Here is a 12,691-nt window from a genome sequence, read left to right on the forward strand (position 1 = left end):
AAAATATAAGCTTATAATCGATTCTCACACTTTGATACAAATACCGCGTATACATAATCGGTAGCTAATATGATCGAGAGAGATTATATAATATAATATTCCTTTTGGAAGCATACATATAAAGAGATTGTAATTGTTTTATTGATTGCATGCTAGGCTGACATTATCTTGTTATTATGCAATAAATGAACGATGTTTCCATTAACGCAGATGGATGGAACGTTGAGTGATAAGCCTTTGGTTTCACATTTTCTACGATGACTTGGTCCGGCGGATGAGGGATAGAACCCTCGTCCAGAGACGAGGGTGGACAATCAGCTTATTTCGTACCTGGATTTTCCTTTTATTCCGATACTACAGTCCGAGAATAGAAACCAGACAGTCTTAATATTTTCTTCTTTTCTCTTCGACTTCTTTGTACTTAAATAAAGTATAGATTTTCCGCTTTTATAAGAATCAATTTTTCCAATCGCTATCAGCTAGTAGAAGTAAAATATATATAATTATAAATATAATTAGCTTTTACTTTATTCTAATATCGCGATATTAGAGTTCTTTTTAATATCTTTAAATTGCAGCGCTAAATACGTTCGAAGGATGTCATTAAGTATCAAAATAGATAGTAGAAAGATGAACAATGCACTTTGTCGATCTTTAATGGAACGTTAATTATAACTTTCGAACGCATAATGTTCTTAAATAAGTACCTTTATAATTTTTCCCAGATACTGAATGCAGTATTACATAATTCTTTCGCATAATGAAATTAAATGTTCAATGTAAGACAGTTTATTTTCTTCTCAGTAGCGCAAGTTGTTTCTACCTTTCGACTCTTCGTAAATTCTTTGCAGTTTTTATAAAATGGTTTTTATGGTTCATAAAAATTACATAAAATAGAAACGATAATTTCCGGAATAATGGAATTTCTTTCTTTATAATATTAGTAGGTATAGCGTGTAAAAATGCAGAGACGAAGGAAGAATATCTATTCTCATAAGAATTAATCTTACATCGCGTGATGCGCTTTTACGACATATATACTATAAGCAATCACAGACATCTTCGCTCAGCGTGACACAGTTTGGCATCGTTCGGTAAACAGGCTCGAAAGTATTAAGTACTTGGAGAATTTCGTGCCTCATTTACCGTGATCAACGTTAAAAGTTATGCGTCTGGTATCGACCGGCATTTCTCATTTGCGCAATTGCACTTATCGCGAATGCGAGGCGGAGAGCGCGCGCGTGTCTCGTAAAGCATAATGCGAGGTGCTTGCTGGGTGCTCTTTAGAAATCGGCTAAATGACGCGACGAGGAAAGTGCATTTTTGCCCTGTATAATATTCATACTACGATGGCGTTGTTCCAACAGAAAGAGAGAGAGAGAGAAAGAAAAGTAGTAAAGCGCGCGTCTCTCGCGGAAGAAATTTCGGGATTCCGGGACGGTGAGAAGAAAATCGCGGCGCTTTTCCGACATCTCGTAGATACGCAAGGCAAATTACGGGTGCTTTCCACGTGGCATGACACCGTTGCCACTCTTTTGTCGCGCACTGTTATATTCCGGATTTTTTTCACAAGAAAGTTGTCATTTAATATAAATTTGTACTACGCCTCCGGAAATTACGATAGTGATCTCAAACTCGCGTGGGAGGAAAATTCCGGGTAAAAAAAGAAACCCTTACTGGGTCATTCTCTGTGGAGTACTTTTGCCTCGTTAACGTAATCGTGAGAAAACCCTACTGAATGCGACACAATATTTGCGGCAAATCTCCAGAGGGATTTGATTTGACGATCCCCTAGAGGACGACAATCGTCTTGGATCAGATTGTCCCGCATTTTTATCCTGCGATGTGTGAGATCTGGCTGAACTGGCAGCTTATTAGAGCGAAAAAAGTCTATCTCTCTTTGTCGGGCAAGCTCTGATGAGAACACGAATACGCGCAGTAAATACACGGATTATTCGATCGACCTGATTACGCGACTATCTCAGAAAACTCCTTTCCAGTGTTTTTGTAGCTCCCGAGTTTGGCCGGCCATTATTTATCTGATACGCGCTTTAAACTAGGAAGAATGAAATATGATTATCTGTTATTTGTAGGTCGAAGGAAGTACGCGACAGTTGCGATATTCTGCATATTTATAGCATAACGTTGTTTTCCAAGCTATCTATGTACATTTTTACATAGCGAATCTTACTCGTCGAAGAATTATATTACATTAAGACTACTTAAAATTTTAAGATTTGTACGACGAGTAGGAATCCGAATTATAAAAGGATTAACTTATTAAAAATGTATGCTAGGGTTGGGTTTTCTCAAATACGGTGCAGAAAAGAATATGCTTCTTCCTGGCGCATTATATTATAATTCAAGAAGTATTCTAGATTCTAGATCAAGATCTTAACCAGCGTGTTTTAAAGAGCCTATTGTTGCTTTTGTTACAGCTCGCCGGTTGAACGAGTACATCCGCCACTACGAAACGCTGTCATATCCCGTCGAGGAGGTCCATCGAAGTCACCTGAGGGCGAAGAGGTCGATCAATCGCGATAGTACCGTGACGTTGAAGTTCCGCGCGCACGGCAAAGACTTCCACATTCGATTAAAGCGAGATTTGACAACATTTAGTAACAATCTAATTATTGAAGAATCTACGGGAGAGAGGCATCACGACAGCGTCTCCCACATTTACCTAGGCAATCTAGTCGGTACGTAAAAAAAAATATTTGGATTTTTTATTTCACATCCGTTTCTGAAAGTTTGCGATTAAAAGAATAGCCATTTTAAAATATTTCACGATATTTTATACATACACTACATACAGATGTGTGCGAACAAAATTGTTGTAATATAAATAATAAAATAGAAGGATCATAAAATTACATAAGGTTACATTTTCATTTTGATTCTACGTGGAAATTTCAGAAACGAATGCAAGTCTAATGCACCCGAACAAAAGCACTGTTCTATAGAATTAATTATAATTGTTCTATATGCGGAAGAAAAGTATTTTTTTGTTTTTTACAATTGTCTGCGATTCAATGGTATTCTTTTAATGAGAGAAAGAATAGAATTGACATGAAATAAAATTTTTAATCTATGACTATTCTCTCACAGTTTTCATTATTACTTCAGTAAGCTTAAAATTGCAACATTTTTTGTTATTATGTTTTTTCGAAATAAATGAGGAACTGTGATCGATGATGCAGTAAGTATATTTTTATCATCGACCACGTTATCTGTGTTTGTCTTTTGTTTCTAAGTTTTCCAACTTTCCCTATTTTAATAGCAGTCGTTATTAAAGGGAAGTACAGCTGTGCACAAAGATGTCTTGTGCATATGCTATAGAGCGCTAGAGGTCTATGACTTGCATATTATATTTTACATCGATGCACTTTTCCAAATATAGAGTCGTGGTATTATGATATCACATGCTGGCAATCTTCTCGGTGTCCTATATATCCACATAAAAGATACTGGCAACTTAAAGTTACGCGAAATCGATCGATGACAATCGGTTAGAGCTCCTGCTTGCGAAAAGTTCACGTGGCTACCGTGATAAAATTATATGAATTTATTTATTTTATTTGTGTAGCATAACACTATTCTCCAAAAATAAAAGTACTTGTTACATAAAAAAATATGTTATTGTTTTGGCATGCGAAAAAATTATGACTGCGTGTACGCCGATAGAAAAAAATATAGCTATGCAAAAATTCGAAATCAACCGTGCTGATAAATTATATTTTTATTTGAATTTTATTGTTAGTATTTATAATATTGTTAATTTTATAATAGTAATAACTAAAATTTTCATTTAAAAATCCTGTATACAGTTTTTCTTGTTTTCATGTTTTTTCCGTTTCTGTTTTTCTCCATTCAAAATTTAAATTGAAGATAATAATCTAATAATCGCGTACGCAATTTATCTGTTTTGATATTAAACAATATTATTTTTTGCTCTATACCAAACGAAGTTCTAATAGAATCTTAAGTGAAACTCAGTTACAAAGATATTTATTATTCTAAAGTTGTAACAAAACATAGAATCTCTAATCAAATTTTCGTTGAAGAGAAAGCTACCGTCTTCAAATTCGCCGCAGAACACGCTACTAAAGTTGAACCTTACGAGAGAGAGACACTCTGCATATTCTCAAAGAACTTCCGTCAAAACAAACTAAATGTAACAGAAGTACAAAGAAGTGCTCTCAACTGTGCAAACAAAGAGCCATACTTAAATTTATAACCGCGTCTGTCTGTCTGATCTCCAGGCCGAAACGTTTGTTTCGTCGTCGATATGCATTCTGGTTGCATATTCTGCGTTGCAACTTCGATATTGTTTCCTCGTAATATAGGTATATCGTTTATGTGCGGTTCCCTGTTCTCCGGTAGCCAGGTGTGGCACGCAAAAGTGCGTGTGAATGCAGATATCGGGTGGAACCTTTATTTCCAGTCTAATAATTTACGAGAGTCCAGCATGCAGGCAATAGGACGTTTTAAATTATGGATCAGGGCGACGAGGTGCTTACGAGAACGGTTTATCTCTCACTCGCGTATTCGCGCCACGATCTTTCCCGTCGACCTGGTTACAGTCCTGGTCTTTGTCGAATAATACCACGAGAAGTCACGCTTCAGTTCAGGATCAAAGGAAATTCTAAAAATCTCTGGCTTAGGAAGCACTTCATTATTGTCAACGAGCTATATGCTTGCTAGATTTAGGAGACTTTTTGTTGACTCTGAGCAAAGAATTTTTATTGCTAAATTAAACTATATCTTTTGTACAAAATACATATTTCAAAAGTCGATAAAAATATCTAGTTCTTTCGTGAGTCTAATGTAAATTGAAACATTCCAGATTTTATTGCTAAAGTTTCTTAATTAATTTTGAAAGAAAGTAATTTACTTAAAATATCAATTTACTTTCTTTAATGAGAAATTCATCTATAGCTTTTTATAGTATAATAATATTATAACATATTTTTTCCCTTTAATTTTCAAATATATAAAAATTTAAAGAATATTAACGTATACCTCAATAGTTGAAAATTGCGAGAAAGAATTCTAGAGTGATGTTAGAGACTGACTGAACATTTTTAGTACTAGAAACAAAAGATTCCCTTTGTCCTCGTGTCAAAAGGAATTCTGATAAGCTCAGCTGTGCGCGGGCGCGACTCCGCTTTCCTGCGATCTATTATCTAAAGGGAAAAAGGAATATGCGTCATGACGCTGCTGAATATTCTCTCTTCGTCGATTATTCGTCGTTTACTTGCTATCTGCAATACGTTCAGATTTTGTCTGACGCTTTTAATAATTTGACTGGTTTTTCATCGACCTATTAATCGAAAATGTGTCACAAAATATTTTCCATGCATAACATATGATGACAATGATAACGACTTCAATGTTCTATTTTAACAAATTATATTTTTGTCGATAAAAATATATATTTATCGGTTTCTTCGTACAGAGAGAGGTAAAATATTTATTACAGGTTTTATTGAAGAAATTTTTGCGTTGAATAATATACTCGTGGAAGTTGAATTCTCGAATTTCATTGTGTGCATGATTGAAAAAAAACATTTTATTATATTCTGTAAATTATGTTATTTTATTTTCTTTGAATATTGATGGTTTTATATTTATTTTATAATTATAAACAGATGTTCTGGACGACAACTAAAACCATAATTATTCTTCCCAATTACATATAATAGAGAATTTATAATAGTAATTTTTTTTAATAATTACCTTTACAAAAATTATGTCTTTGAATAAATTGAGAGAGGATTCTTTGACAAAAATAATTGTAAATTATTTGGTGAATTAATTGTTGTGGTGTAAACGAATAACGAATTTTATTTATTATTTTCAAATAAATTCATTGTTTTAATTGAATTTTAATCTACGATTGATATAATTGCAAAAAATGTATTAAAAATAAAAATATCCACTTTTTATCAGGTAAATGTTATCAAAATTCCGAGATGGAAAAATGACAATTTTGACAATTTATATAGTAAATATTATTTTTAAGTAGACCTAATTAGAAAAAAGAAAAAGGAAGAAAATAGAGAGAATATAAAATACACACTTATATTCTGTATATTAAATAAAGGTATATATTTATATTTTTCATTTTTTATGTTCAAATTTATAATTACATCAATGTTATAGTTAAAATATATAATTTCAATTTTATAAGTTAATTTAATTACAAATTTAACAATTAAATCTCATTTTGTTCTATCCAATTTTTTTAGTTTTTTATTTTTCTCGAAAAAGAAATGAAAAATTTATCCGCTATAACTTTTCCTACGTACGTCTCGATTAGGCGAGTAAATTAGACAGCGAGGTAGGAGCCGCACGTTGCTGCGTAAGCCAGTAATTTCTGGTGCAGAAAGTTTTAGCGAGCGACAAAGTTTCAACCATCGTCGATACTTTTTCGAGCGAAGCGAGAGTTTGCAATCGTTTGCACGCGAACATGGTTTCGTACTCGTATGTATTGCCTATCTAAGTATTTATATTACCTTCATAACTTTTTTGCTTCTGTAACGAAACGGCAGGTTCAAACAAAAAAAGTAAATAAATAGTAAAGTGGTTTTTTTTTCAATATTTGTTCTTGAAAAGATAATTAAATATAATTATATAGTTATTTCTAATAACACCAACAATAAAATAATAATATACGTATATATATATATTTTTTTTAATTAACACGCAATGTTAAGGTGCAATTGTTTATATATTTGTTATAATTGCCGAGTGCTTAATTTATAAACTGAAACAATGAGTTTTTGAGAAAATAGAAAATTTTACACAGAGATTTTCTCTTCTCTTTCTTTTTTCTATCTTTCGCGATACACGTTTTTGATCATATATTTCCCACTTTTAGGTGAGCCTGGTAGCCATGTGTTCGGAAGTGTCAGTGATGGAGTCTTCCACGGGAAGATAGTATCACCGAAGAGTGGTGCGTGGTATGTGGAAAGGGCGCATTACTACTTTCCGCCGCACGAGATAAATGAGACGTTGCATTCTGTGATCTATCACGAGGATGACGTCGGTGATCCGTACGTGGACGTTCGACAAGGTAAGATACAAAAAAGCAAAATTCCTTTTTTTCAACAATTTTAATAATTATTTTTAACGTTTTCGAAATATACGTTATTTTTCATACAAGTTTGTAAATATAATTTATTCAACGAGGAAATAATCTTTAGGCTATTTATTATAAACTTTCAGTATTAAAATATTTGTTATTATTTGTTATTTTTTCGGTGCTGACATATTTTAAATTGTCAATAATATATTTTTATCGTGAAATTGGAAATATTTGGTTTTAATGAAGCCAAATAAAAAAAAGTAAAATTTATCGAATAAAAAGAAAACAAAAGCAGAACGTTATGTTTATTTAATTTTTTATCTTGTTAAATGCAGTCATATTTATTAACAAATAAATAAACTCTTGCAAGATTACATTATAATTTTTATATATAATTACAATACTTTTTTATACGATTTATATAGACAAATTTGCAGCAAATAATTCTATTTCCCTCTTTTTTTATACTTTGCATTATATTTTTTTCACTCATTTGTATTCATAAACTTATGGATGATAGCATAAAAACTAGGACTTATAGTTTACAAAAGTTTGTTTAATATCTCATCGAAAAAACAACAGTTGTATAAGAACTTTAAACAAAACTGCAAACTTTATTATGCAAATGGAAAATATAATAATACGGTTCGAGAAGAGAATATCTTTAGATTAACAAAGATATATTTACCCACCGGTTGTGATAATAATTGTTATACCTATCTGTCATGCATGAAAAGTCTACTAATTATAAGACGATTGCGGATCTGAGAATATTTTAAACGTTCGTTTGAATATGCGGTTCAATGACGACCTCGACGTCGCTTCTCACGACATTACAACATCCGCTTTCATTCGCATCCTTTTGTCACGCGACGTCCTCCGTTTCTCTTGGAACATCTTCCACTCTTCTTCCTAGCATGTTTCTTTAGAGTAATTATCTTTAAAAACACATCCATTCGTTTATCAGAACCTCGCGACTCTTAATGAAAAGATGCATTAATTAAGAATGTATACAGAAGGTTGCTTTATAGCATGTTAATTGGCTTTCATGTTTCGCGGAAACTGAAACGGTTCTGTACTAATCATATATAATTTTCTCTTCATTATTTTCATTTTCTTACTGTGACATATTTTTAATCACAAAAAACGTATCATTTTTTTTAATTATAAAAATTTTGAAACAAAATTATTCGGAAACTCGTCAGAAAATTTGCACATTTGAGCACACAAAAATGCTCGATGCTATTTTATATAGTCACTATCGAGAAACGTCGAGAAGCAGCTTAACGACGGGCGTAAGATTGTGTTTAAGCGAGAATATGGATATCGAAAAGTTTACGGTGCAGAAAAAAGAGAGAGAAAAAAAAGAGAGTATGAATTCCATGCACCATTTACGGTATCGTTAAGGAAGAGGTCCATTTGGATAGGTGCGCAAGAGACTGCGGAAAATGCAGCCTCGTCCTGGAATCGATTGTAGTCGGCGCGATGACTATACGGACGGGCGGCGGATTTTCCCACCTATACGGAAATCCACCTCCCTATTTATGGTAGGAGCGTAAATGGCCAACGCTGAAATAAATAGCCGGCGTATCGCGTGTAATATTTATCGCGCCTATCCGCCCGTGCATGCTGCGTTGACCGAATCGCGCTATCTTGCCGTGTTTGCTCTTCGGAAACATGTCCGACGTTATGAGTTTGCCGCACTTATTGCAGTATTCTATATAAGGTACGATGATGCGAAAGAGAGAGAGAGCAGAGCGGAATAGTTTGGAATGTACTTCATGTTCCGCGGTTAAGTCTTTCCGGAAAGCTACATGCGGTGTAATATTAGACACAAATAAATTTCGCACTGAAAAAAGAAATTGCGAAAAAGAATACCTTTTATCGAAATATAACTTCAAGATAAGAAAAATTGCGTTATGAGATTTCAGCAAAAATTTAGAATGATAGATGTATAAAGGAAACTTTTCTCGTAGGGGAGAAAAAATGCGCGACAGGGTAATAATTTTTTTTTTATCGTACGTCAATTCTATAAATGGTACAGAATAAGATCATCGAGATAATTTAAATTTTAATGAATGAAACAAGCGTCAGGAAAAATAAAGCGATTAGTCGTCCCTCGTCGACGTTTGTTTCATTTCTGTTCTCTTCTTTGTGAAATGGTAATAATCTCTATTAAATACTGACAAGGCAGCAGTAATAGGCAGGAGCAGCACAGACAGCCAATATCGTCACGCTCGAAACGTCAAGTCATTAAAGCTCGCGGCTTACGGTTAACCCGCCAATAAAGCTGACAGCCGCGATTATCTCGGTTATATCGACAGCGACGTTATTGGTTCGTATTTATGCGAAACGACTTCTACTTTAGATCGAAAGAATACCTACGGGATGATACAAACTAGTCAGTTAACGTTGCTGCGGTATCATCACATATGAAATAAAAATATGAGAGACACTCTCTTTTCAAACGATATAAAATATCTCACTTCCGAGAGTATAAAAGAGATTAATGACCTCGCGCGTGTAATATAGCGAAAAAGTCGCATAAATAAAAGCTCCCACTCTATCATTCGAAACGAGCTTGTCAGATATGTAGTAATAACTTGCATCATTCACGATTAGAGTTACGTACAAAAGTACTAAATAAGCAAATACTTTTTTGGGTAAAAAGAGGGCGAAGGAGATTGTAATAATTTTTAAAAATTACGTCTTTGGAAGAAATAAAAAAGAGGAGAATATAGAAATTATTATTTAAATCGGTCTTTCTAAATTTTGAAAGAGAAGGCGAATATTAATAGCTTCTTCAGCTCGTGTATGGGGATGAGACCGTTCTCTCTTCGGAATTACCGATCCAATCGCGCGAGTTGGTTCCCAATGGACCAGAGGTGTTCTCGCACGCGTACGCAGATATTTCGACGAGCGCGTAACGGCGTCGTTATGCACCGCGATACAACACCCGGGAGACCGCGACAAGGTCGCCATTAGTTGCCGCAGCATTATGTCCATGTATTCGCTATACACAGATACGTACGCTTCAACATATTGCGGAATTGCGCCAATAATCGAGCTTCCGTTTCGATGACAGTTTTCACACCATCGGCGGATTGGTACGTAACTTGACGGCTTCAGAACGCGTTTGTTTTATTATTCGCTTATTATTATTCGCACCCTGAAGATCTATCGTCAAGATCGACTTCGGCCTACTTTATAGGAGAATCTCGAAACGCAACGTATCCTCGGTTCTATCGATGATGTAGGGCTCCCGCGTGGCTCGTGGATGTTTCGAGTTCCATAACCGCAGATTCAGAATTAATGGCAATGAACTTTGCCATTAATTAGGAACCTTGCGGTGCTTGCTCGAAATGGCTTACGACTCACGCTCCCAGATTTTCATCTACCTACACAGTTCAGGGAGCAGAAACACCTTTGGCTTTTATTAATTTATGTGTGTGTGTAAAAACCTGGCAGATTATTTTCCATGGAAAATAATGAACTGTTAAGAAAGATTCTAGATTTCTAGATTTTATTTTTTATAATTCTGTAGTTTTTAATATAAACAAATTGTTCTTGTTATTAAAAACCAAAGAAATTGCTTAATAACAAACAGAGACGCATCTCATCTTATTTTATCTTCCATGCAATTTTTTCATGAGATATTATAGCAAAATTATATATGAGTTTTTTTAGGAGTTCTGCCTTTTAGAAATACTGATTAAAATGAAATAGCAACGAGCAAATATTGTTGCGTACAAATATATCAAGATGAAATATATATATACAAATTCCACATTTCCAGTTTATAAAATCGTTTCTATATAATTTTATGATTATTTAAGCATTTTAATAATAGTTTTAACGATAAACAGTACTATAAAATATTTCTTAAATATAATTTATATCTTTATAAATTCTTTTTTAAATAAGAATTCAAAAGTTATTTGATTTTAGAAAAACTTTTGTTGGAACATTTTTTAAGTTTTGATATTTATAGACATTCCAAAAGTGTTTAAAGTTTGTAAGGATTTTAAGAAGGCTAATACTTTGATAAAATTATTTCTTAAGACTCTTTGGAAATGTTTATATGAAAATAATAAAGTAAAATAAAGTAGAGTCAAGTACTAAGTTCAACAACAATTAGGGGCATTGTCATCTCAATTTATTCGGAACAATTTTTATAATAACAAATATTAAATAACTTGGAGGAGATGGACACGATCATTGCCAGACTGATAGCCTTTCGCTGACTAACGATGAATGATTGGTTTGGACGAATGTTTAAGTGCCACTCCGAGGTTTTAATAATTTTAAAATATTTATTGATTAGCCGGATGAATTATTTTAATTCGATTTTTGTTTCTAATTGGGACTTTTCGTGTTGAACTATTTTTAATTATTTCAATTTATTGTTAACGTATTTCGCCTTTTAATTTTGACATAATTATCTAATTTATTTTGACTATTGTATTGCGACTTTTTATTATTATTGTTTTATTGCGCACTGAAGAAGACTAAGTATAGTTCGAAACGTTTGTAATTAAGAATATTACAGTTTGTATTGTAATTGGTTTTTTTTTTAAATTAAAATTTTTTCCAAGTTTAAAATAATTTTTTATTGCTCGTTTCACATGGCCTCGTAATATTTAGTAAGTTATCATTGTGTTTGTTTACATACGAGCTTGAACATTGTTATAGATTAGGTGATTTTGTATTATTTTTTCATTGTGAATAATAAAGTAATATTTTTATTGTTAAAATTAATACTCTTAAAAGATTATTTATATTTTTTATAATTAAAAAAACTAAATTTGAAATATTTTTTCTTTTTATAGATAAATTATCTTAAGCATAGCAGTCATTACATAAACATTCAGTTGATACCAGAATAGTAATTAATAAATATTATAACGTTATAGGCTTTGTCAGTATCATTTTTATGCAATTTTAACAATAAAATAAATAATTGAATTTCGAAAGTCTTACAAATATATAAAGCAAATATTTTCTCTCGCACTTTATTTCTTTAGGGGGAATAGGGGATACATGGAATTAAAAATCTCTTGTAGAGATTATTCCAATTTTATATCTTGGCCGTGTCCAAGTAAAAATTTGGTGCCTTGTGCACAGGTATTTAATTCTAACGAAAAAATTTAGTTTCGTTTAGAATAACGCACTGTCATCCGCGATTTGGCTCTTATTGCCTATCTTATATATGTTAAATTTATATTTATATATTACAGAGCCTAGTTAAACTCTTAATTTAAATATTTTCAAGCTTTTAGGCGGGAACTGATATCAGCAACTATGACAGAGAAAACTTTTTAAGACTTCGATGCTTTCTTTGCTCGATAAGTTTGCACAGCCGAGTAAAACTCTTCTGTATATCATACTTACGCGATGGCACTTTTCACCTACATTATGTTTTTATTCTCGATACTTAAACGCGCGTATACTGGGATAGATTTGTAAAATAATATAATTTGTTGCCTTCCCTAATGGAGTGCGTAAACAATTCTTATAGAAATTTAATATGAGAAAAATTATTCTTTGGAAAATTAAAACATTCTTTGTGTTAATAAAAAGTACAAGTTATTTTTAAAAGAG

At 32.7% G+C, this 12,691-nt stretch overlaps 1 protein-coding gene across 2 annotated transcripts in view; it reads left to right on the forward strand.

Moving 5' to 3' along the window:
• Positions 1–12,691, forward strand: part of kuz (zinc-dependent metalloprotease kuz) — a 114,444-nt gene that overhangs the window by 91,625 nt on the left and 10,128 nt on the right. For both annotated transcript variants that reach the window (XM_029306179.2, XM_029306180.2), the window contains exons 2-3: positions 2,439–2,699; positions 6,884–7,078. In XM_029306179.2, coding sequence (XP_029162012.1) covers positions 2,439–2,699; positions 6,884–7,078 — 456 coding nt within the window. The remainder of the gene's footprint in view (positions 1–2,438; positions 2,700–6,883; positions 7,079–12,691) is intronic.

This window comes from Nylanderia fulva, unplaced genomic scaffold (genome assembly GCF_048542155.1).
Source record: "Nylanderia fulva isolate GAGA-0341 unplaced genomic scaffold, ASM4854215v1 Scaffold3, whole genome shotgun sequence".
NCBI lineage: Eukaryota > Metazoa > Arthropoda > Insecta > Hymenoptera > Formicidae > Nylanderia > Nylanderia fulva.